This window comes from Salvia splendens, chromosome 1 (assembly GCF_004379255.2).
Source record: "Salvia splendens isolate huo1 chromosome 1, SspV2, whole genome shotgun sequence".
NCBI classification, from domain to species: Eukaryota; Viridiplantae; Streptophyta; class Magnoliopsida; order Lamiales; family Lamiaceae; genus Salvia; species Salvia splendens.
Window position 1 is genome coordinate 14,926,433 of NC_056032.1, and position 24,874 is coordinate 14,951,306.

Sequence of the window (24,874 nt, forward strand, 5' to 3'; positions counted from 1 at the left end):
GCAGCTGATTAAGGAATACTAGGAAATCGTTTACTGATTAAGGCAACATAATCCTTCCTACAAAAGATGATAGATAATAATATAATCTACAGACAATTGCAACAAGCCAATGTTGAAGAGGGGCTTCCAAAAAAAAAGTTTCAGACAGAAAATAGGCTTTATAAATTATATCAGGCAAGCCATCGACCTACGCCACCCCTTCACCCGTTGTAGATTCCCCCATCTATCCCGAACCATATTTCGCAAGCACACGAAGCACGAACGCGATACGGTCATCATCCGGCATCCCAAGAAAGAAATCCAACCTTTCCACCTTCTCCAGAATAATCTCCCCTGCATCAAACTTTTGCTCCCTTGTCAGTCCAGGCAAGCGACCTAGTTCAGCAAATACTTCCTTCCGTGCTTTGCTCAGATCGAACTCATAACCAATGCGGAGGGATAAAGAATCCAACCTCACGTTGGTGGCGTCATTGATTTTCCCCAGCAGTTCAATGAGACCATCTATAGAATGGTCAGCCTTTCTCTTTTTCCCACCCGCAGGCCGAGCAGCTTTCTCACGGTTAGTGTTGCCTGAGCTTTCAACCGGAGCATCGGGAGGAGTGCTGGTCTGACTCAGTGGATGAGAAGTGGGCACATCAGTAGAGCCAACAGAGTTGCCAACCTCACCTCCATCGCTTGAGCCTGAGCCGGTGTCCTGAGTGTAAAGCCCATTGACCGCATCCATCAAACCAGTAGCTGATCCCCCAGCAGCCCTATCCTTACCAAAGATGACCTGCCAATGGTCCCAGAATGGCCAGCTCTTATCCCTCATGTAGCGAGCATGAGGGTCTTGCTGTACATACGAATTCGTAACATAACACACACCATCAGAATTGCCAATGTGAAGCAAACATATTGAGTATTATTTTTAAAACTAACTTGAAAACATGATGATATCCATTAGAACGAGATTTGGTACCTTGACAATTTGCGACCACTGATCGTCGTCGCAATCTATCTTGTAGTCGTCGTGGAGGTTGAACCCCACACCGCTACGACTTAAGATGCCACGCAAAGAATTGTAGCATCTTTTCCAGGAAGTGAGCTTCGAGTTAATATGAGGAGTTGCTTTGATGTCAGTGTTGGGGTAATGCTTCTTCAGGGCTTCCTCGAGTCTGCCAAGGTAGCCTGTCCGAAATCCATTATCGGCTTTCCATCCGGTGACAACAAGGTCCTTCAGCGCAACCACAAGAATCTCCTCCTCACGGTATGACCAGGTTCGGCGGGTTCGGTCACCGTTGCCTCTCCTTGACCGTCCAAGGCGGGAATTCACTGAACCACAACAAAATCACCCAATTAAAACTGTAAAGCACTGCAAGATCTAAGAACGAAATGCGAATTCACTGGTGCTTTCAAATAAATTACCAAACGAAATGATGTTGAACCATACGAAAATAAACTCTCTTTTATTCAATTCTGAGATAGCTATATGTACCTTGCGAACTCGGCACATCAGGGGAAGTGAACCTTGAACGCATGTAGTCAGACATCTTCAACTGGACAAAGTGAAAATAGCTTCTGCGGAATTTGCGAGGCGATTCTGGAACACTGAAATGGAAGAGCGGCGGAAGAGAGTTGTAATATATATTCTCCAATTTAGGTTTGGGTATTGTGGTATTTGATTTACAGCAAACCAAACACACGATATATATCACTTGTGCTTTATATAGTGCAAACCAAACAGCTGAAATGAATAACCCAACTTCTAATTTGTGTCATATTTATCTGGCCTCTCCTTATCTACCCTAAATCCTATTGGACAAACAGAACAAGCCCTAATGATATAATCTCATCCAGGGCCTAAAACTTTTGACGGTAGATCTGAAAGAATCTCTTGGAAGTGGTCAGTCAAATAAAAAAAATAAGAATAGGCCAAGTTTTGGGAGCAAATAGAAAATGTAGAGAGAGAGAGAGAGAGAGAGAGAGAGGTGGCCGGTGGGTGATGAGAGGAGAGCATGTGCTGAAACCCCAAGAAAAAGTTTAGAAATAGAAACGTAAATTGAAAATGGTAATGTGGGATTTAGGGAAGAAGGCATGTGAGAATGAGGTGAAAAAGAAATGAATAAAAATGATTGCTTGAATTGAGTATAGTACTTAATATAATGGTGTGAATTGGCAAGTTTTCATGTCTGTTTACGTTAAGGAACGTGTGTAGTGTGTGTTGTGCGTGGTCTTGGTTGGATTCATTTGATTTTGATGATGGTCTGCTAAAAGTTGGAAATGGCTAACTCAATCACATAACATTCATAAATATATGTGTGGTGTCAAGTCCTCGTGTTGTTGTGTTTACTACAATAGAGAGAGATCAATATGAAGAAATGATTCCTTCAATCAACATGAGTATGCATATATATATATATGCTGGAACTCCGTTTGTGTGTGTGTGAGAGAGAGAGAAGAGATGATTTTTAAATGGTTTGCTGCCCGCCTTTTACGAGGTAAGCTGTATATGGACGGCGCGGGTGGATCACACGCAAAGTTGGAGCGAGTTGAAAGAGTTTGTGTAACAGCCACACTACGTGCAGACATTTTTGTGTGTAAGAGCGTCTCCAATAGCATAGAATATGCAATAGCACTCACGTAACCTTCCCACTGTCACTCATCAGCATTAAAATCCTTATATCACATTATCTGGACATGTAACTGGACATCCAATAGCCCTCACATAGTCTTCCACATCACTAACAATTATATAATTTAATTTACAATTGTAGCAACATATGGAATTTAATTTACGAGACAAATACAGGAAAATTGAATAATAAAATTAAAGTTTAAAAAAGTACACTAATTTTAAAAAATGTACATCTAAAAAAATTACATGCAATTAAATTAAAAACTAAGGCCTTGCAATCCTCTGCGCCCACAACTCTTCAATTAAATCATTTTGGAGTCGAATATGAGCATCCGTCCAAAGCGCGTATATATAGTGTTTCGGAAAAATTTTAAAAAAAATTAAAAATCTGACGCCGGTCTGAAGCCGATCCGGGGCCTACAATGGCGCCGTGAGGAACGGCGTGAGAATCGGCGTCAGCCCAAGAATCGGCGTTGGCACGCCGATTTCGACGACGCCGCTCGCAATGGTTCGGCGTCAGCACCGGCGTCCGTGAAAAATCGGCGTGCCGGTGCCGACGCCGCCATTGGAGATGCTCTAAAAGTTCAGTTTTACTACCTTGTTTGCTGTGACAGAATTGCATTGCGTTGGCTATGTCCACGTGTATTGTATTTAGAGCATAAGTGGTGGGGCGCCCTAAAGCCCGCCCTACGCACCGTCACGTCAGCATTTTATCTTCCTACCATTTCACCTGCAGTGGAGCGCCTTATAGGTTTCACTATTGTTTTGTTAATTAATTTAAATGTTTTCAAATATGTCAATGCAAAATAATTAAAAAATATCACGATTAATTAAAAATGGCAAATCCTACATTGATTAAATTTTTTTTTACACAAGTTAGAAATGAAAAAAAGTTGACTACTCTACAAAAGTCTCAACTTGCGGCGCAGCTCATCGATCATCCCCTGGAGGTATTCGGCTTTGGCCGGGTCCTGACATTGCATGAGGGTGTTGTGCAGAATTAAAAACGCGTTGCATCGTCCGCGTCACCCACAGTGGGCGGACAATGACCGGACGATGCCCTATCGTCCGCGGTCCGCGGACGATCTATAGGGCGCGGATGACAATGGGCGGACGATGGCGCGCCCGAGGCATCGGGCGGCCTATCGTCCACCCCAGTGCGGATGCTCTTAGATTGTTTTAGAATTGCATCGAGTATATTTTTATATGTGCATATCAATTTTGAGACACGTCAAATTCTCAATTTTAGGATACCAGAAATCGTTTTAATGATGAATTCATAGAATCTGGATAAAAATATGGTATATGAAAGACCAGTAATTTAGTACTGGGATAATTAAACGAATTTTAATCTTGTACTAGATTATCATGCACTAGTGTGTTGTGAATTACATATAAAATAATGTAGAATCACATAAGTACTTCTACAATTTATAATGGAAAATATAGAATGTATATATAGTATAAGAGTATAAGACTCATTTTTATTTTTTTTTATGTACTTCTTTCCATTTTCTATCATTAGAGTTTTGCGCAATGATGGTTAGGCAGAGACGGATCTAGGATTTTTGGTGTGGGGTACGATAATATTAAACCAATTTGAAACTTCAGAATCGATCTTTTATCTTTACTTAAATATGTCATTATTTTTCGATAAGAAGATTCACCGGCCAAAAAATGATAATAATTAGAAAATGATAAAAATAATAAATAAAAAGAAGTAAAAAACAATTTGACAAATTTAAAGCATGACAAATAGAATATATAAACAATTAAGTATATCAAAAGAATTAGGCTTTATAAGAAAATTTATGATATTAATAGAATAATTAAAAATTTTATATAACAAAAAAATAGTGGCATTTTATAATTTACATGCATTAGTAATAGGTAAAAAAGTATAGGAAATTATAGAAAAGCTTTGATGAAGGTAGAACCCGCATCAAGAAGTAGACAGGTGAGAAATCAGCCACTGAGCCATTACCTTCAATTGGTTGCAAGTGGATCCTATATGATATAACTATGAATCTATACCCCTTGTTCTATTCTCCCTCTGCCACTGTTATTAGGTCAGGTTTGTTGACATACGGAGTACTAAAAACTAGTATAATAATATCTTATATCGGTATAGGGTAGTGATAAAATACAAACGCATATATTGTGTAAACTCTAAACTTTTCAACACAATGTCAACACAATATAAAATTTCAAGATTTTGATGTCAACACAATTTCAACACAGCATCAACCGTTGACATTGTGATGACATTTTTTGTTGCTATTATTTTGTCATATGTTGATATTTTCTAAAGGTCTAGATCATAGTTTGAAGTTTGTACAATATTTAGGGTTTGCATTTGATCATATTCTTATCGATGTAAAGATAAAAATGAAATTCTGTGGACCACTCATTATATCACGAAATAATTTTAGGATGGAATCCCATAAAATTTTATCTATTAGTATCTTATAACAATTTTGAATAAAATTGAAAAAATGTAGTTTCAAGAACATTTTTAATATTAATCCATAAAATACACAATAAACAACAATGTGATAATCAAATTTTCAGCAGTATACTTGTGTGTTTTCTATCGTATACTATATGATTTACTTTTTTCATTTTATCACTTTCTTTGAACACTTTATTACGAAAATTTGTAGTACATGACCATACATTTGAAGTAACGCTATATATGTCCAGTATCAAACAAAATGATAATATAAAATATGGGATGATAAGAAAAAAAAAGGATTTAATTAGGCGAGGCGAGAAAACAAGGGAGAGTACTTAATAATTAATTTAATGATTGATTAGAGGGCCGATTAAAATAGTTAAATTATTTATGCATTAATTAAAAGGCCCTTTGGATCCTGTAATGCCATGACTCACGGCAATTGCATTAAGGCCACGTGGACCTTAATATTTCGTGACCTACACCTCTACAATTAAAATATTGCACATATCTCTGGAATATAATAATTACCCATTTATCTTTTCGATATTAATAAGTGCTCTATAGTAATATTAAGTGTTATTATTCAAAGAAAACAAACAATTTTTAGGAAAAGATTTCAATGTTGATGTTAATAATTTTAAAGAGTATTAACAAATGCGAAATACTTAGAAAAGAGAAATAACATGTAGTCTACTTTCGATATTTGAATAGAGAAATATGTGATCAGATACGGAACAAGATCCATTTTGGATCATACTAGTATCTAAGAATTTTGTTTGTTCAAATATAACTTGATCCTTATCAAACTAAGTAGAGGGTACTACAATTTTTATGGGCTTTTGCATATTTACTTAATCTCACTCATTGAGCTCGAATATTAACATAAATGATTAAAATGAAATTATTGACGTTTAAAGTTATCGGTCAAGAATGTTTGAAAGTTAGCTATCACATAAAATGAATTAATGACATTGCCAATAACTAAAATATTATATAACTAATGATTCATGGATTTATGTTTGTAATAGAGCCTTAATATTAGTAATTCATTGGGTGATTTCCGAGTAACAAGGTTTTCAAGATTATCTAAATAGGAGTACTAGTTAATTAATCGTCCCCTAAACAATAGTCGTAAAAAAATTTAGTGGTGCTAGAAACTTTGCCCTATATTATTTTTAAAAAATAGCATAATGGGGTTGGTTGAACATGGAATCTCTCATTAAACAAATAGTTTAGCACCAATCAAATAAAAAAATCCTGTTATGTGGGGCAAGTATTTGCTTAAGCGACGACATAATGAATATAATTAGTTGGAGGGACATGGTGATGTGATAATTAAGCCAAATTTTATATTGCAATATATTTGTAATAGTTTAATGTTATGCACAGCTAAGCCATATTCGTCTTTGCAGTTTTCTGCTGTGGCAACTTTCTACACAATGTGACAATTCTCCCATGTGAAATTTGCCGCTATTTTATGTCTTCTTCTATTATTTTGTTTTTTAAAGTAGTAAAATAATATTAGGAACGCCATTAAAATTTGATGATTTTATAATTAGAGGTTTGTGTGTTCAAATTAGACCAAGGCTTTCTAAGAGCATCTCCAATGGGCGGACATCCCACTAGGACATCCCAAAAACACCTCCTGCCACGTCACTAGGACTTCTCATCCTACTGCCACGTCACTAGGACATCCCCTGCACAATCCGCCCTTCCCACTAGGACATCCCGCAATAAAAAAAATCACAATAATTTAATTACGTAAAAACGGAAATATAATTTTGACACGGAATACGGGAAAGCAAAATACGGGCAAAAATACATATTCATAAAACATAAAAAAAAACATAGTTAGAAAAAAAGCAAAATACATAGTCATTCAAAAAAAGAAAAATACATAATCCAACATCCCCGGCTCACGCCGGAGTCTGCGACTCGCTCGTGGCCGGGGAGTTCCTATCGTTCTCCATTAAAAGTAGAAATGAAATTTGTAGTAAAAGAAGAGAGAAACTTGTTAACAACAAGTGGTGCAAATGAAATGAAGTTCAACGAGCCGTATATATAGAGTTTAAAAAAAAAAAATTCGGACATCCGAGCGGGACGTCCGACCCTTGCCACAGTGGTAGACGTCTGCCCGCCCGTCGCAGGGACGTCCGAGGACACCCGACGTCCTCACGGGACGTCCGTATCCGACCCTAAACGTCACAATGACGGACGTCCCGGTCGCCCGTCGCGACGTCCGACCGGATGTCCGACCGGACGTCCGCCATTGGAGATGCTCTAAGATGAAACATACATTATTGTGCAGAAAAAATTTACTTATATCAAATCAGTTTTTTTTTTTTTTTATTAAAGTGAACTACAAAAATAATAGTACTAGAAAATGGAGTTTATACTTTTTGATATATGATATAGGAATAATTATATTTTCGATACCTAAAATAGGGAAAAATCACAATTACCAAAGCAAAATGGTCAACAAAGACACTTAATTTGTGATTTTCCTCAGTGCAGGTATCTAAAATGTGATTTTTCTTACATCGGGTACCAAAAAGGTGCAAACCACATTTCTTATGTACCATTTTTATACTAGTTCACTCTTATTTTTATGTTATCGGATACCTATACTTATGAGGGAGTTGGGAAAATTTGAATTATGGCCTTTTAACCACTCAATCAAAGTATATATGCCTTCGAACGAGCTAGCTAGTAGCATCAATTTTCAAACATATTCTTAAAATTTTCTATAAACATAGTCTTAACAATTGCACGACCCTATTTATGGATATTCCAATAATCCATTTGATTAGTTATGAAGAAAAGTCTAACTGCATTGCGTGGAGCAATTTTTCGCACGTATATTAGAAACTTCAACCCTTTAATATATTAATAATATGTTTAATTAGTCTATGATCCTAATTTCAATTACGTAAAATATCTAATTATATCAAATCTTACATTAAATTAATCTCTCAAAAAATCACAAAAGCGAAAAGAGAATGAACTGTTAAAAGTGAGCACTTTTTTTAGCTTTAATCATGTTTTATTAAATAATTTATGTTCGCAGAAAAAACAATAATAAGTACATGATGATTCATATGAAACTAAAAACTTTTTAAGTCAATATAAAAGCTCAAGTGTAATGCTAAACATGTAAGCCAATGCTGATCGAGTCCATCGCTTTATATTATGAAAAGTTAAACCAAATTTTAACATTCACATATCATTTTATTCGTCGCGTGAAGCCCACTCGCTGCCCCGCGAGTGGGTTTCGTTTTTTGACGCAATAATTAATTTTTTTTTAAATTCGAATTTAATAAATAAAAAAAAAAATTTGCAACGGTATTATGACCGTTTTTTTGTATCCGTTTTTTAATTTTTTTTAATTTTTTTAAAATTTATTTACTCTATAAATACTCATATTTCATACTCATTTCACTCACAAACACACATCTATTCCTCTCAAATCCTCTCTATTTCCACCCCAATTTTCATCTCAAATCAACTCTGTTTTTCTTCTCCCAAATTTAATCAAACTAATGGATCCTTTTGAACAAATGCGTCAAATATTGACACAATCACTTGAAGAAGATCGACGACGGGAGGCGGAAGAAGCCGCGCCTCCCCAACGACGCTCCCGTACGTACATCCATCGTAACCGGGAGGAAGCCGCCGCAAGGTTAGTACGCGACTACTTCTGCGATAACCCGGTTTGGGGAGATACGTACTTCCGTCGCCGTTTCCGCATGGGGAAACCGTTATTTCTCCACATCGCGAATACTTTGGCAGCCCGGGAAGAGTTCTTCCAGGAAGGGTTCGACGCGGTCGGCCGTCCCAGCCACACGACGCTGCAGAAATGTACTGCAGCAATCCGCCAGCTTGCGACTGGACAAACGGCCGACATGTTCGACGAATACCTCCATATCGGAGACAGCACTGGGCGAATGTGCTTGCTCAAATTCTGCCAAGGCGTCCGGGCAGCCTTCACCGACGAATTTCTCCGGAGGCCAAGCACGACCGATTGTCAGTTCCTGCTCAACCTTCACGAAACAGTGCACGGATTCCCCGGGATGCTCGGCAGCGTCGATTGCATGCACTGGCAATGGAAGAATTGTCCGGTGGCGTGGAAGGGGTCCTACACGAGCGGCCACAAAGGCACCCACCCAACCGTTATACTCAAGGCCGTTGCCGACTACCGCCTTTGGATCTGGCACGCGTACTTCGGGGTCCCCGGGTCGAACAACGACGTAAACGTGCTCCAACAGTTAAGGAACTAAAAATAAAAAATGAAATTGAATGAATAGTAATTTAAGGAACGGTTAAGGAACGGAGGGTTGCAGGTTCTGTTCCTTAGTTAAGGAATGGAGTAAAATAGTACAGTGGGGCCCTCAAATAGTAGTTTAAGGAACGGTTTAGGAACGGTATAGGAACAGCGTTGTGGATGGCCTAAGAGTTTGAACGAGTTTCACCCTTCTTCGTATGGATAAAATTGAATGAAGGTTGGAAAGGAATGAAGATAGTACTTAATAAAATAATAATTTTTTTTGCATTTTCATTCTATTTTCTCCTACATTTATTCACATGAATACTCTATTCCATTATACCAAACAAATAAATGGAATGAATGTAGGAATCACATTCTATTCCTCAAAATGAGTATAGATTTAGAGATGAGCAATGGGAAACAAATAATAAGAAAACTAGATATAAATACGGCGATTGTCGTTAAAAACAATGTTAAAAGAGCCGGAAATGTTGGGAAAAAGGAAATAATATCGTCATAACTGCTATTAATAACACTTTCTTTGAACTCATTACACTAATTAACACTAACTATACAATATATTTCATTTTTCCATTTATCCACTAATATTATTGATTTGAAATCTTAAAATATTCCTTTCAATATGTTTTTAGGCATATTTAATCAGAGAATTTCATGATAAATAATACTCCATCCCTTGGTAGATGGACTATCACATAATAATTAGTCACGACATGAACTGAGACACCTTACAATATTATTTGAATACTAATAAAACTGGCATAAAAATGCTGGGAGCCTGGGACGGAAAATGAAGCTATAAAATCTAGAACAAGTTTGTTGCTGGAAGGACAAACTTCAAATAAAAATAAAGAATGTGTCATTTAATATTTCTATTTTTAATAATTAATTCATATATATCTTTTAAATAACTGTATTTGTATATCATAAACAACTATAATATCAAAAGAAAACAATATCATAAACAATTCCAAGTTTTTCAACCGTATATTTCAAATTTTATATATACTCAAAATAAAACAAAATCAAATTTTTGTGAGTGATACATATCTGTAAAGAATCAACAACATATTGCTGCAAACAATTATAAAATTTCACAAGTATCAGTCACACTGTGTCTATGTTTATATTCCATCTCCATGGAAATTAGAGTTCCAAACCTCGAATATAAACTTTACCACGCCCAGCTTGCCAGTCGTCTAAGACAAAGCACCATCAAGTGAGACACGAGATGAAACATAAACACGGAGCATACGGCCCTGAAAGCGACCTCTACAATGAACCTTCCTACGCAAAACTAGTAGCCTAAGCACCCCCACATTCATATTCAAGCCAATACGACAATTATAAATATTAGTCTTCATAAGAATATTAAGACGATAGTATCGTATCACCTCCCACGCTGACTAAAAACAGCGTGTGTGGTTTCAGAGTCGAGTCCTCATCACTCATCAGCATCAGCTGAGAAATCCGGCTCTTCAGGCTTCTGCAGCTTATGCATTTCCAAATCGTTGGCATTCTGAGCTCCCCTCTTCGTGTTAGCTGCAAACCTTGATGCAAGTATGGTGACACCAAGGTTTTGTTGCACCCGACAAGAATTCTCCGCTGCTGCTGCCACCTGTATATCTTCGTGTTCTTCTTCTTCTTCATCATCATCATGTTTTTCTGATGACTGCACGTCGTGAGAGAAACAGAACGATTCACTCACGCTGAGGTTTTTAGCCATCATTCTCTTCTTGCAGCGACGCCACGCAGCCTGAATGAAGCAGGCAGCCCACGTCCTCCAATGGTGAGAGTAGTATCTAAAAGTGTGCTGCAGTTTCTTACTGTGGAGACATCTGAATTGATTGGCGACGAATTTAAGGTCTTCTGCTCTCAGCACGAATGCTTCCACTTCATTGAGTGCTCTCACTGTTCGTGTCGAGGAAGGGAAGTTTAGGGTGGACCTAGGAAGCAGCGCCCACGCGAGCAGCTCCTCGCCACAGAAGTCACCCGGCCTCAAGGTTGTCGAGTTGAAGAATCCTGTCCGGCCTCCATTTGTGGTCGAGCTCTCCAGCACCCCCCTAATGATGAAGAGCATCTCCGAGACGGGATCTCCCTCACGGACAATGTAGGTGCCTTGGGTGCTCAAGGATGAGACGAGGCGCTCACAGATGGCATCAAGAAGCTGATCATCCATTTGGGAGAAAAATGGGACCTGAAAATCGAAATTATGTGTATTCATCTTAGTGAAACTCCACAAGGAACGTCGAGCTTATGAATTTATTGGTGGAAAATATTGTGGGATGTCTTACACGACGAACAAGGTCTAGACAGAGGTGCCGCTTAATATCACGACGGAGATCTATTGGCAAGGCATGGAGGATAGATTCTTCATCAACTCCTCTTGTGGTAAGCCATTTGTACTGTATAAAACGTCTCACACGCTGTTGGAGAGCCTCCGGGAGTTGGCGATGCCTCATCCATTCCTCAGTGTCTCGACGCCTGAGCCTCCACTCCTCAAGCCTCACAGTCATAGATTGCAGATAGGTCTGGCATAAAGACATAAATGAATAGTGAAACATCAAAATCAGAGAGAATTATGCTTCCATTGCGTGCTTCATTTTCCTGATCATAGTTTTTAAGCTTTCAAAAAAATCCTAAGTGAGAGTTCGTATGAAACGAAAATTTGAATTACCTGCATATTTCCAATCAAATGAGCAAATAGAACAAGCCCCAAGATGGCGATGAGTATGGCGAACATAGTCTCTCCAATAAACGTGCTTGTAGACAACGTCTGGCCATAGGAACTGTCGAGTGAAACAGAGAATCGTAATAAAGAATCACCCCATTTTAAACATTTCACAGATGTAAACATCTACTGCATTGTTTCAAATGATGATAACCTCATATCCTCAAAAGTGAAGAAGTTTGGAATCATACCTTAAGTTTTGCAAACCCCACCATAAACAGTAGAAGTACTTCTCTAGAAATCCAGACGACACAATACTGTTTGCAATGGCGTTTCCAAATATCCCGTAATTGAAATAGGTGGTGTCATCAGGATTGCATTTCTTGAACACCTGTGTGCTGTTTAACCATCTTCCTCTGTCATTATGGCTCAAAGTGTCACAATCGAGAAACGGGAGTGAACAGCCAATGCCGTTGAACTCATCCCTACAAGCAGATTTCAAACACGTTGCGTGTCTCTCAATCGACAGCAAGTACCAGGAAGCCCCTAACACCTATAAAACAAATGGTAAACATTTTAGCCCCCCCAAAAAATGAAACAAAATGAAATTTCTTCAGAGAAGAAAAATTAGGCATACATGGCTTGCTAACATGTAGAGCACCAGATTGTAAGCAGCTCCTGCCCATGCTGTCTTTGTGACGAGTCCATTGGCTTTGATGATCTCAGAACTCAACGGGAAGATGAGATACAACCGGGGGATGTATTGCAGCAAAACAATAAGCACGAGGGCGTTGTTTGTATGATCAGCATGTGAGCTTCTGATTGCTGGTAATATGGACCATATGACTATCTGAATAAATAAGAAGCAAATACTTAGCTAATTCTGCCATAGAAAATCAAGACATAAATCAAGAATCAGACAAGATTAGGATAATTTTCTTGAATATTGTTCGAGCAAAAACTACTCAAGCTCCCTAATTGGGCAGCTTTTCTTCAACAAATTACTCAAGCCCTTAATAGTTCATTCAAGATATTTCAAACACTGCCTAATTTCACCATTTGTTTCATAGATCATCTCGTTTCCCTATGCTAAATCTCTCCATAAATAGGTAAAACAGTAATGGCCTTAACTTTTCAAAGGACTAATAATAAAAGCAAATTCAACAAGGATTACTCAAGCTTTCAAAGTTCATTCAAGATTTTTCTAACAGCACCACCAAATTTCACCATTCATACCATAGATCGTCTCGTTTCTCTAAACTAAACCTCTACATAAACAAGCTAAACAGAAATGGCTTTAATTTTGCAAAGGACTCCCAATTGAAGCAAATTCAACTAACCTGAGGAAGAGGCAATGCTGCAATGAAATCAATGAGGAATTCCAACTTCAAGTACCTAACGGCTATCTTATTGCGGTCCATAACAAGTTCACCTTTGCCAAAAACCCTTGAGCTTGGAGATACATAAGCAATCCTAAACTTCATAATCACATGCAAGAGATAAAATGCATCTGCCACTGTCCTAAAACATGTCACTATGATCCCCAAATTCAGGTCTGTATGCATACATGAAGAATTGTCTTGACTTAGCACAGAAGGCATGTAGAAAAACAAGGGATCCACAAACAGAGCCATTATGCAAGAAAACAAAAAAACTCTGTTCCATTTCAACACAATTTCACTCCCAGGATCAAGAATTGCTTTCTTGTCTGGTTTTGACCCTTCTGGATAAACCTTAGCCCTACCAAATTTAGGAATCTTGTCTTCACATTTCCATAAATGGGCTGAGTTCTTGAACAATGGGAGTGGCTTATCCAGGTTTTCAGCCCCATTTCTCTCCAAGAAAACTTCAAGATTCCTTTTTTCTTCACTATGAATCCTAGAAATAGGACTTAACATTTAGCCCCCTGATTCAAATTCACACAAAACACAAACAATGTGGTGCAGAAAATCATACAGGGAGAAAACCCTACCTAACTAGTTTCTCCTTCTTGAAATCCATTATTGCAAGTGTCAAATTCCATTGCAGCAATTTTGAACTGAATCTCTGCAAACAAAAGCTATACACAGAAAAAATCTTTCTTGATTCATAATGATTGAGCTGAAAATTTTGCAGAATTGGCAACTTTCTTTATTTAAAATTCTATGGAAGAATCACAGAATCAGTGTGGGAAAAAATGGAGACCCAAAAAATCCGAAATGTCTTTTTGTGGATGAGGTGGAAACTTTTATGATTGTATTATGGTTGACTACTAATAATACGTCTGCTAGCTGTAAAATTTAATAAGTTCAATAAAACAGTTGGATATCTTTAACTTATTTTCTCTAGATCAAGCAGTTATGCGATCTCTAGGTAATACTATTAATTACATAAAAACTTCAAAAAATATTTGAGTTTAATTTAAAGGGACATAAATCTTCTTTGTATAAATCAATCATTTTTATTGCACTTCTCTTGATTCAAATTTATGAATAGTAGTACTCCCTCCGTCCCATTAAATATGCAATGTTTGCTTTTTGGCACGTGATTTTATGTAGTACTGTTTTGTGAGTTAATGAAGAGAGAGTAAAGTAAAAGAGAAGAAAAAGTAGAGAGAGTATTGTTTACATTTTTAGCAATGTTTCATTTTTAATGGGACAAACTAAAAAGGAAAACGTTTCATTTCTAATGGGACAGAGGGAGTATTTCTTTGTATTTAAATTTTTTTTCTAGTTCTCTCTCTCCAACTCTTTTACTCAATTTTGCAAGTATAAGCTAGTTCTCTCTCTCCAACTCTTTTTCTCAATTTTGCAATTATAAACTAGATTTCGAAGCTTTTTACGCTTCAGCATTGTTGGTAATCAAAAGTTTTCTTTGATAGAAGCAATGGTATTTATTGTAGGTGATTGTTGTTACTCAAAGTTAACGAACATCTCTCTACATTTATTCACTTGGATGCCAAAAATGTTGTCAGTGTCCATATGAATCCATTTTTAAATTGTGACTTCTAAATCTAGCAAGTATCTTATGTACTTTAGTTTCGTATGTGCTGATTATTTATAGTACTTTATAAAAATAAATTCATACTTCACACGAAAAATAAGGTAAAAAAATAATGAATAGTCTGGTAGAAACATTTCATAGGATTAAAATATAAGTAAAAATTCAACATTGTTTTTGCTAACTTACGAATTAGCATCCTGTCTTTGATTCCACTTCCACCCGTTCATGCCAATTTTTATGGATGGGATTTTTTTATCATCCGCGAACCTCCACCACGATTTGAAAAGGCTTTTTAGCGGTTGCTTTAAAAGGATTTTTCTTTCAAAGACATAAAATATTCCAAAAAGTTTTTCCTACAGCGCAAGCCCAATATTTCTTGTTTTCTTGCACAACTTTGAAGAGATTATCTTAGAAAAATGACTACGAATGTATTGGTTGTAACTTGTACGCGTATTAGTTTAGTGATATAGTAGTAATAATTAGTGTTTAAGTGTCTTAGGTCCTCAATTTAATTACTGTGATCTTTAAATTTAATGTTGCAATTATTAAAATGAGAAAATTCACTTTCAATCATTTTTTGAGGAATAAAAATAAATTAGGTTCGAGTCTGTGCATGATTCTATTTCAGATAAGAAATATATAAGCGAAAAATATTTATACGTGCATGTGTTTATGTAGAAATCATGGAATAAAATATGCCCGGTCAATGAATTTTGACCAAATAATAAATGTGACGAGACATCTAATTTTGTGAAATTAAATGATATAACGTCGATCTACATTTTACGCAGATAAATGTAGTATATTCACTTTCTCAAATCCGATTTCCGGTGAGTGAGAAATAGTGGATTAAAGTTGGGCATGATTAGCTTTTAATTAAAGCTTGGAGTTTGAGCTTAGGGAATAATTAACTAGTGTTAATTATTCCACATAGGAGAAGTGACACATCTTTTAATGTGCTTAAATTAAGTGACTTTATGTTACTTAATAATTATAGTGGACCAAGATGGGTGAAAGAGCACACACGCGCGCGCCGCCGCCCGCCCGAGCCCGTGGTCGCGATCGCGGTCTTGATCTTGATCTTGATCTTGGATCTTGGATCTTGGTCTTTGGGCTCAGGTCAGTACCCGTAGTAATCTTTTTAGACCACCGCTGAGTCAGCAATCCAAGTGGCTTGACATATCGTCAAGCGTGGCACAGTCAAAGCCTACACGGCTGCCACGTGAGAAATCCACACGCTCCACACGCGGAAGACACACTCCTGCCACAAGCATGTAACCGCCGACGGTTACGAATGAACCATGATGAGCCTTCATGGCTTGGTTGACCCTGCATGGTGGCTTGGCCTATAAATAGGCTAGCCATTCCACTGCATTTTACACAACATTCACAAGCATAACAACATAAGCTCTCTCCCTCTCTCTGCATTGTTTTTCTGTCGAAAGCTCTGCCCTCTCCTCCATCCAGTTCACCGGAGCTCTGTTGATTGCGGTGCTGCTTCACCAGAGACGTAGCCGTTTTATCTTTGGGGACGACACGTCAAACCGAGAGCACTACCGGGGCGTATCTCGCCTTGCGGAAAGAGGCCTCCTCGACTCGGCTAAACCACTGTTCACGGTTACTGTTTCGAATTTCTCAATTGTAATTTCATTTCAGTTTCCCCTTTTGTATTCCTTCTTTTGGGTTATATTAACGCCCAGTTGTATCTCTTGTAATCCCAGAAGCCAACAATCGCAAGACGAGATATCTTGCCTTTGAAGGAATTTGGACTATAAACTGAACTTAACACTTTCGAAACATTTAACACCTTTGCTGGAGATGTCGACTGAATCCAACACCGTTGTTGCCACCTCCGCCGCCGCCATTTCTTCCACCATGGCGACCACTGGACCTGTCAACACGTCATCGATTCCATCGATGATGCCAACCCCCAGGTTCTATCCATCTTCATTAACAACCCCTTGGGAGTTTGTTAACCCCCTTGGGCCCACTGGTGGATCCACCTCGAGTGGATCGGTTGGTTCCACTTTTAGTGGTTCCTTCTAGGGGTGGGTCGATATGAGATATCGTATCGAAAACGTTGTATCGTATCGAAAATATCGATATGAAAAAATTTCATATCGTTATCGTATCGAAAGTTTCGATATATAGAATTTCGATATATCGAACTTTCGATATGGATAATATCAATATCGTTATCGTATCGATATTTCGATATATCGAATTTCGGTACGATATATCGAAATATCGATATCGTATCGAATACCTGTATATCAAAAATTATATCGATATATTGAATTTCAATATGTTTCGATATATACGATATATTCGAATATTCGATATAAAACGATATATCGAAAATATCGTATATTCGATATATATCGTATATTCGATACAAAACGATATATCGAAAATATCGATATATATTGTATATTCGATATAAAACGATATATCGCGATATAAGGAAATTCATATCGTTATCGTATCGAAAACTTATGATACGGTATCGTTTCGTATCGAAAATTACGATATATCAAAAATCCGATAATTTTTTGATATTTTTCAATACGATACGAGCGATATATCATTTTTCCGATATTTTTCCCCAGCCCTAGTTCCTTCGGATTCTTTAATGGTTCGAGTGTTGGGGCCTTCGGGTCTCACACGAATGCTGGGGCCTTCGGGTCTCACGCGGGTGCTAGTCCCTTCGGGGCTGGTACGACCATGGCGGGCTCTATGCCCAACATGAATGGTGGGGGCTCTATGCCCAACCACGTTGTTGGCTCCTTCGGGGGCAACGGAATTGGTTCCTTCCATGGACCAAGTGCGGCACCTTTGGCACCAAGAATGATGCCACCTGCCGAGAAGCCACCAAAGTTTGGAGGATCTGACTTCAAAAGGTGGTACCAAAAGATGTTGTTCTACTTGACAACATTGGGCGTCGCCAACTTCCTCACGGAAAATGAGCCGCCAGCGCCAAGCGATCAAGAGACCAGGCTCGAAGTCATGGCGGACTATGAAGATTGGAGAAAAGGAGATTATCTTTGTAAAAATTTCATTCTAAGTGCTTTAGATGATAGTTTGTACAATGTATACTCCGTTGTAACCACATCAAAAGAGATTTGGGAAAGCCTAGAAAGAAAGTATTGCATAGATAATGTTGCAGGTACTGAACAAGTTGTAGCATCCAAATTTATGGATTACAAGATAGTCGACTCTCGACCCATCATGGAGCAAGTTCAAAAGCTCCAAATGATCATCCACGCACTAGTGGCTGAAGGGATGACCTTGCCCGACAAATTTTTAAGGTGCACGATCATCGACAAGCTTCCTCCTAGTTGGAAGGACTTCAAGAGTTATCTCAAACACAAGCGAAAGCAGATGACCCTTGAAGACTTGATCGTGAAATTGCGCATTGAGGCTGATGTGCGCAAAAGTGACCAAAAGGCCAAGGGCTTTAGCCCACTTGAAGCCAAAGCCAATCTGTTGGAGCGGGGCGGTCCCTCCAACAAACGCCCTTGCCCAAGTCAAAAGGATAAATGGAAGGGAAAGCAGTATACAAAGAAATTTGAAGGCGAATGCTTCAAGTGTGGCAAAACTGGCCACTTTGCCAAGGACTGCCGCGACAAGAAGAAGAAGCCGGCGGCCCACGTCGTTGAGAAGGAGTTCAAAGACTGGGATGAAAACGACCTCATTGCTGTGGTCACTGAAGAAGTTAATCTTGTTGATAACAAGGGTGGCTGGTACATCAACACCGGCGCTACTGCTCATGTCTGCTCAGATAGGAGCAAGTTTGCCTCCTACACTGCTGTTGAAGGAAGAAAGATCAACATGAGGAATCAAGCATTGTCCGAAGTTCTCGGCATTGGCAACGTGATTCTCATGATGACGTCTGACGTCACTATCACTTTGAAGGATGTACTGCATGTCCCGGACATCCGCAAGAACCTAGTGTCAAGATCAATATTAGTTAAGTTTAAACTTGTATTTGAGTCTGATAGGTTTGCATTGTACAAGTTTGGAAAGTCACTCGGAAAAGGTTATGTAACCGATGGACTTTTCAAACTTAGTGTGGCAACTCGCAGTGTTGCAAAGCCGTTGGCTAATAATAATAAAGCATCTACTTCCTCTTACTTGACTGAGTGTTCAAATTTGTGGCATTGTAGATTGGGACATGTAAATTCAAAAGCCATTAAAAGATTAGTGAATTTAGATTTACTAAAGGCTAATGAAGTGGATACCCAAGATAAATGTAAAATTTGTCTTGAAGCAAAAATGACTAAGTTGTCGTTTCACTCGGTTGAACGAAGCACAAAACCCCTTGAATTAATTCACACGGACGTATGTGATTTAAAGATGGTGCAAACTAGAGGTGGTAAAAAGTACTTTATCACTTTCATAGATGATTGCACATGGTATTGCTACATTTATCTTTTAAGAAGTAAAGATGAAGCAATAGAAGCGTTCAAAAATTATAAGAACGAAGTTGAGAATCAACTTGGTTATAAAATCAAAACGATTCGAAGCGATAGAGGAGGCGAATATGTAGCCCCGTTTGAGGAGTTATGCAACGCAAGTGGTATAATTCATCAAACAACTGCTCACTATTCACCACAATCTAATGGTGTTGCAGAACGTAAAAATCGAACTTGAAAGGACCTCGGTGCGTAGGTGTCGTTCAAGCAAGGATATATCCTACTGATCAGGATAGAGATCCTAACTAACCTAGACCTTGGTTTCAAAGATTCCTCAACCCACTTCTACTGATCAGTATAGTGGTGGTAAGGGTCGAATCCCACAGAGATGGTGCGTTCTTAAACTACCGCGGTGACACTTGGAAGATTTGGTTAGCTACCACGCTTGGGTTGAGTTTCTACCTAGGCTGGAACTTAAAGGAGGTGTTCTACTGGTCAGACGGTAAGGAAAACATTTGGAATGTAACTGTGTACGTGGAATGGGGAGACAATTTTGTAACAGAAAATATTTGGAAGGTACGAGTTTCTATTTTGGGCTAAACAGAATATTCAGAGTGTAGTGGAAGTTTGATGACTAGGCTGACAGGGCTTAACTAAAAGTGAAGGACAAAAGCAAAAGCATCTCGAAAAGTAAGTGGTCCCCTCCAATTGAAATAGACATCATCTCCTTCAACAAACACTTCCAAAATTCAGATAACAATTCCAGATTCAACACGGAAAACTCAGATTAACAACTCACAAACACAGATCCAAAACTAAGAAATCAAATCTGAAATCAAACACTGAAACTGGACTTCTGCATACTGGTCAACATGAAAGAACGATTCAGAAATTAAAACTAAGCTTTGCATGCAACGATCTACTTTCCGATCAAACAGTACTTGTTTATCTATCCTAAAGAAATTTGTTACGTAAACGGAATTGAGAGATTCAGCACCTTAAACACCGAGAAACTTTAGATCTAAGCTAACTAGGCAAGGGAATAAAGAAACACCACAATAAACGAAACGGAAATCAACTTCATAACATAAACACGTTCGGATCTTCAACAAAGTACTTCAAAAGCAGAAAATATCCAAAGGCAAACAAGATCCAACGTAAGGAAAGCGAGAAATTTAAAACTACGAAAGCAATGTAAAAGTGTTTTGCCACTCCAGGCGATGAGACTCTAAACTACGATCTTGCTGGCTGGAATGGACGATGATTGGAATTCTGGGAACATCTGAACGTCAAGTGATCATGGCTACGGCGAGGCAAGAAGCGGGACACGGCTGAAAGACTGAAACTACCGAGAGAACTTTCTACCTAAAGATGGTGGTGAATGAGTGAATGTGTCTTTTCTCCCTCTCCAATTTGGCTTCCTTTTATAGGGAGGCTACCCTTGATTTTAAGGTAAATCCTCGTTGCAATTTGACTTCTTTGCCCTTAATTGTGGGTAATCCGTCCCAGCTATCCGTCTTCTCCATCTCAAGCCGTTTTAGCACGAATACTGATCAGTATGAGATCATGCTGGCGCCTCCTTCACCTGAACATTCCGAAACTTCCCTACTGGCTAGAATGCTTAACCTGCACACTTTAAACAACTGTTTTGCAAATATAATCAATTAAGCACATCATACTGACCCGTAACCAAGGCCTAGAATACGACTTATCAAACTGCTCACACTTACCACAGGCTTGTCCTCAAGCGTGAAGAACAAACAAAGAAAAGAATAAGTCGAATTCTAGCCTGGTTACTCCCCTGACCGACTCTACCTAACTTAGACTCTAAACTATGACGCAAAGAAAAACACAAACAAACACAGAGAAACATAAACACATAAAAGACTGAAATCACATAGATCGGGCTATATTTTCAACCATCCCCCCCCTCTGGATCAGGTGCAATCCGGCCTTAGACAGCCTTGAACTTCTGCCACCCCCTTTTCTCTTCCAGTCAGTATATCTGTTTGTCAAGATCGCCCACACTCTCGGCCCAACACTAGGTTCGCTCAGTCACTCATACCTCACCAGGAATGTTAGGACTGCATTCTCTCATTATGCTCACCACAATTGCTTCGGACTTAGATTCCACGAGCGGCTACTGAAGGACTTATAGGCTTGTAACGGGGTTGTTGGCTTGTAATGTTTTCGGTGGATGTTCCTAAGGCTCTAAGGTTCAAAATTTCTATTTTTATTTATGCGGGGGGGAACTGTGTATATCAGGCTTCTGATCAGTTGCTTTCTTTAGTTGGCGCTTCTGGCTTTGGTCTCCACTGGTCAGTAGCATCTTGTGGCTTCGCCACCCTTATTCCTTCATTCATCTCTTTTTTTGTGGTCAAATCTTTCTGACCATTTTCTTCATTTTCTCGGTTCCCTCTTTTTTTTTTTTTTTTTTTCGTTCCTTCGTGGCTTCGCCACCCTTATTCCTTCTTCTCTTTTTTGGACTGGGAATGACTCCCTGGTCGATTTTCTTCTAACTTTTTCGCCCAGCTGGTTTCTGCTTTTCCGCACTTCTTCCTGGCCAGTAAGCTCCATTTGTTTCATGCCTTACACAGTCCCAGTCGGCTGGGGTGTTTATCTGGGTATATAAAAGGTTAAGAAGAAAGGGTTGTAAAGGCGGTTTTTTTTTTTTAAACGGGGGGGGGGGGGTTCCTACTGCCTTCAGTATTTGCTACCCGTGATCACTTCACCCTAGGCGAATTGTGGCAGCCTCTCTTTTCTTTCCAATATATGTGGAAAGTGGTTCCACTTTAAGGCTTATAACTCACATTTTTAGAGGGCTTTCGTGTTTGGCTCTAAGTATGGGCTTTTCTCTCATACTCACCTCATCTATCCTGACTAGGAGGTACTAACGGGGATGGTTTAGATTTTCTAGCACGTCCTATCTCCCTCAATTCCCCTCACCTTCAGCTCAAGACGGTTGAGTTTTAAGCCCAATCACACACAACATAAAACTAGACCTAACAAAACAAAACAAAACAAAAGCACAAACACAAAGACTACACATATATACATACATCCTACTGGCCATTGCGTCCCCCCTCTCACTTCACAAGTGTCTGCCCTCAGATAAGGCTGTGAAGTGGAAAAGGTAATGGCCAGTACGATGGCACACAGACAACAAACAGCAAAACTAAAACAAAAACTTCTCACACTTAGACTATGGAATAGGCTAAGTGAGAGAGGTTTTATCACCTATACAGAGATCAACAAAACATAACCACAAACACATATATACAAACTCCTCACACTTAGACCATGCAATGGGCTAAGTGTGAGCTAACATGCATGCGACATAGAAAACAAAACAAACAAAACAAAGAAAACATGCTCCAAAGAAACAAACCCTTAACTTCTCACACTTAGACTATGGAATAGGCTAAGTGTTATGAAGTGGGGTTTGCGCGCAAACACAAATTATACTACCTAAACAAAAACCAACTCATAACAACAATACGAAAAGTTAAAAGAAAAACTGAAACTTAAAAAGAAAAACTAACTTGGTCAGTAGGGGGGGTCTATCGGAGTCTCCTGCTCCTTCGTGGGGCAGGTGGTGCAGGTCGTTCTATCGGTTGGTCCTCCGGTTGGTCTGTCTCCATTCCAGCTTGGTTCTCATCATCCTTTGCCGGCTCCTCGGCAGTTGCCGACACCTCGGCTTTCTCTTCCTCTTACTCCTTCACTACGGTTTCTGGGACTTGTGGTTCAACATCCTGGCCAGCATGGCCGCTTGGTCCGGTATCCTGGGCTACACTGCCCCTTACTCTCATAGCTTCAGCCGCCCTCTGGTGGCTCACCTCCTCTAGGATATTGTCGATCACGGACAACATCCTATTCATCTCCGTCTGTATCTTGTGGTTCTACTCTCCTAATTTAGTCACGATCACTTCCATAGACGCTTGCCTCTGGGTCAGTATCCTCTGCTCCACAGATTCCTTCAACACCCGTTCCACTACTGCCGCTAGCTTGACCATCTCTGCTTTCAATTGCTTATTTTCCTCTCTAACCGCATCCATTTCCTTCTCCATTCTGGCTTGACGCTGTTCCTGGTCCGATGCCAATCCGATCATTTCTGCCCTTATCTGGCTGTTCTCCTCCGCCAATTCAGTAATCGTCCTTTCCAATAACGCGACTCTTCCTCCTGCCGTGGCTTCCTCACCCATTGCATAAAATTGCGGTCGTCCCACCCTCATGTAGACCGCATTTGTCCTAACGAAGTAAGGTATGTCGAATAATCCCGGTGGCCGCACCATGGGCAGCGGAGACAAGTCTTCAGCCTCAGTGATAATGAGGTTGTTGCCTACGAAAGCTCCCAAAATGTGGCAAAGAGTGAGGTTTCTGGCAGGGTGCGTAACGATCAAGTGGCACTGATATGCCGTCCAAAATCCAAGATGCAGCTTGCGTCCCTGTCTTGCGCACCAAAGGAGATACAACTCCGTCATTGAAGTGCGGACGGCTGAGTTAGATTGGCCCAACAGGTTGGCATCAAGGTGGAGCTGTATTAGTCGCAGAACTGGATCATTGAAATGGATAGAACGGGAAACAGTGGACGCGAATTCTCCAGCGCCGGGGTGAGTAAGTTCAGCCCAGGCCTCCTGTTGATCAAAATCCACGTGCCTACGAGGGATACCCCTCTCCCTGTCTCTCCACTCAGAACTGATCGCTTCTTCCAATGTACACATGCCCATCCGACATGTCCACTCTATCAAGTTCATACTAAACTCTGCCGCAAACAATCTAAAACTAATGGACACTTCATCCAGGTCCGTTGTCACCTTAAACCGAAAGGTAGTGAAGAATTCCTTCGCTAATCTCACACTGATACGTGGATCCCCATTTTGCAGTAGCCACTCAAAACCCAAAGCATTTATATAAGCAAGGAATTGGTCACGAACACCTAGTTCATCCAGAGAAGGGTAGTGTATTACCTTGCCGCACTTAATTTCCTTGCTGCCATCGTCCAGACTCTCGAAGGTATCCTTCAGTTTCTGCTTCTCGAAGAGTTTCATCTCCTCGGCGATCTCATTTGTGAAATCCATGGTCCATCTTCTATATCGGAGCCTCTCTACTGGTGGGTGGACAAGCTCTCGGTGATCACCTGGGAGCGACTGTTCCCCATATTCCTCCTCTTCCACGGACTCATCACTATCCGATGCAGACTCCTCACTAATCTCATACTCACTATCACTCTGCTCTTGCCGGCTCGATGGGATCCTCTGAGAAGCTTCGGTAATCACAATTCCTGTGTTTGCTGGCCTGGACCTCTTTGTTACTGCTTTCTTCTGGATTGGAGCCTTCCCTTTCCTCTTTCTGGCTCGCTGATATTGTGCTTCTTCCTCCTGAGCAGTAGGCTGTGCAGGTTCACCCCCTGCCTTCGTTGGAGTGGCTTGTTCTTCCTCGCTCTCGATCT

The 24,874-nt window shown here is 39.5% G+C and overlaps 2 protein-coding genes across 2 annotated transcripts; both read right to left on the minus strand.

The window, feature by feature from the left end:
- Positions 1–8: 8 nt before the first annotated feature.
- LOC121743730 lies at positions 9–1,809 on the minus strand. The gene is made up of 3 exons (XM_042137085.1): positions 1,475–1,809; positions 959–1,311; positions 9–832 (listed from the first exon to the last, which is right to left on the minus strand). The coding sequence occupies exons 1-3, from the start codon at positions 1,527–1,529 to the stop codon at positions 224–226; spliced, it is 1,017 nt and encodes a 338-aa protein (XP_041993019.1). The 5' UTR covers positions 1,530–1,809; the 3' UTR covers positions 9–223.
- An 8,506-nt stretch (positions 1,810–10,315) lies between these two features.
- On the minus strand, positions 10,316–14,251 carry LOC121743753 (probable cyclic nucleotide-gated ion channel 14). Its single transcript, XM_042137117.1, has 7 exons — positions 14,001–14,251; positions 13,369–13,906; positions 12,666–12,878; positions 12,280–12,581; positions 12,035–12,146; positions 11,652–11,888; positions 10,316–11,554 (listed from the first exon to the last, which is right to left on the minus strand). Exons 1-7 carry the CDS (start codon positions 14,027–14,029, stop codon positions 10,802–10,804), a joined length of 2,184 nt encoding a protein of 727 aa, XP_041993051.1. The 5' UTR covers positions 14,030–14,251; the 3' UTR covers positions 10,316–10,801.
- Between the last annotated feature and the right edge of the window lie 10,623 nt (positions 14,252–24,874).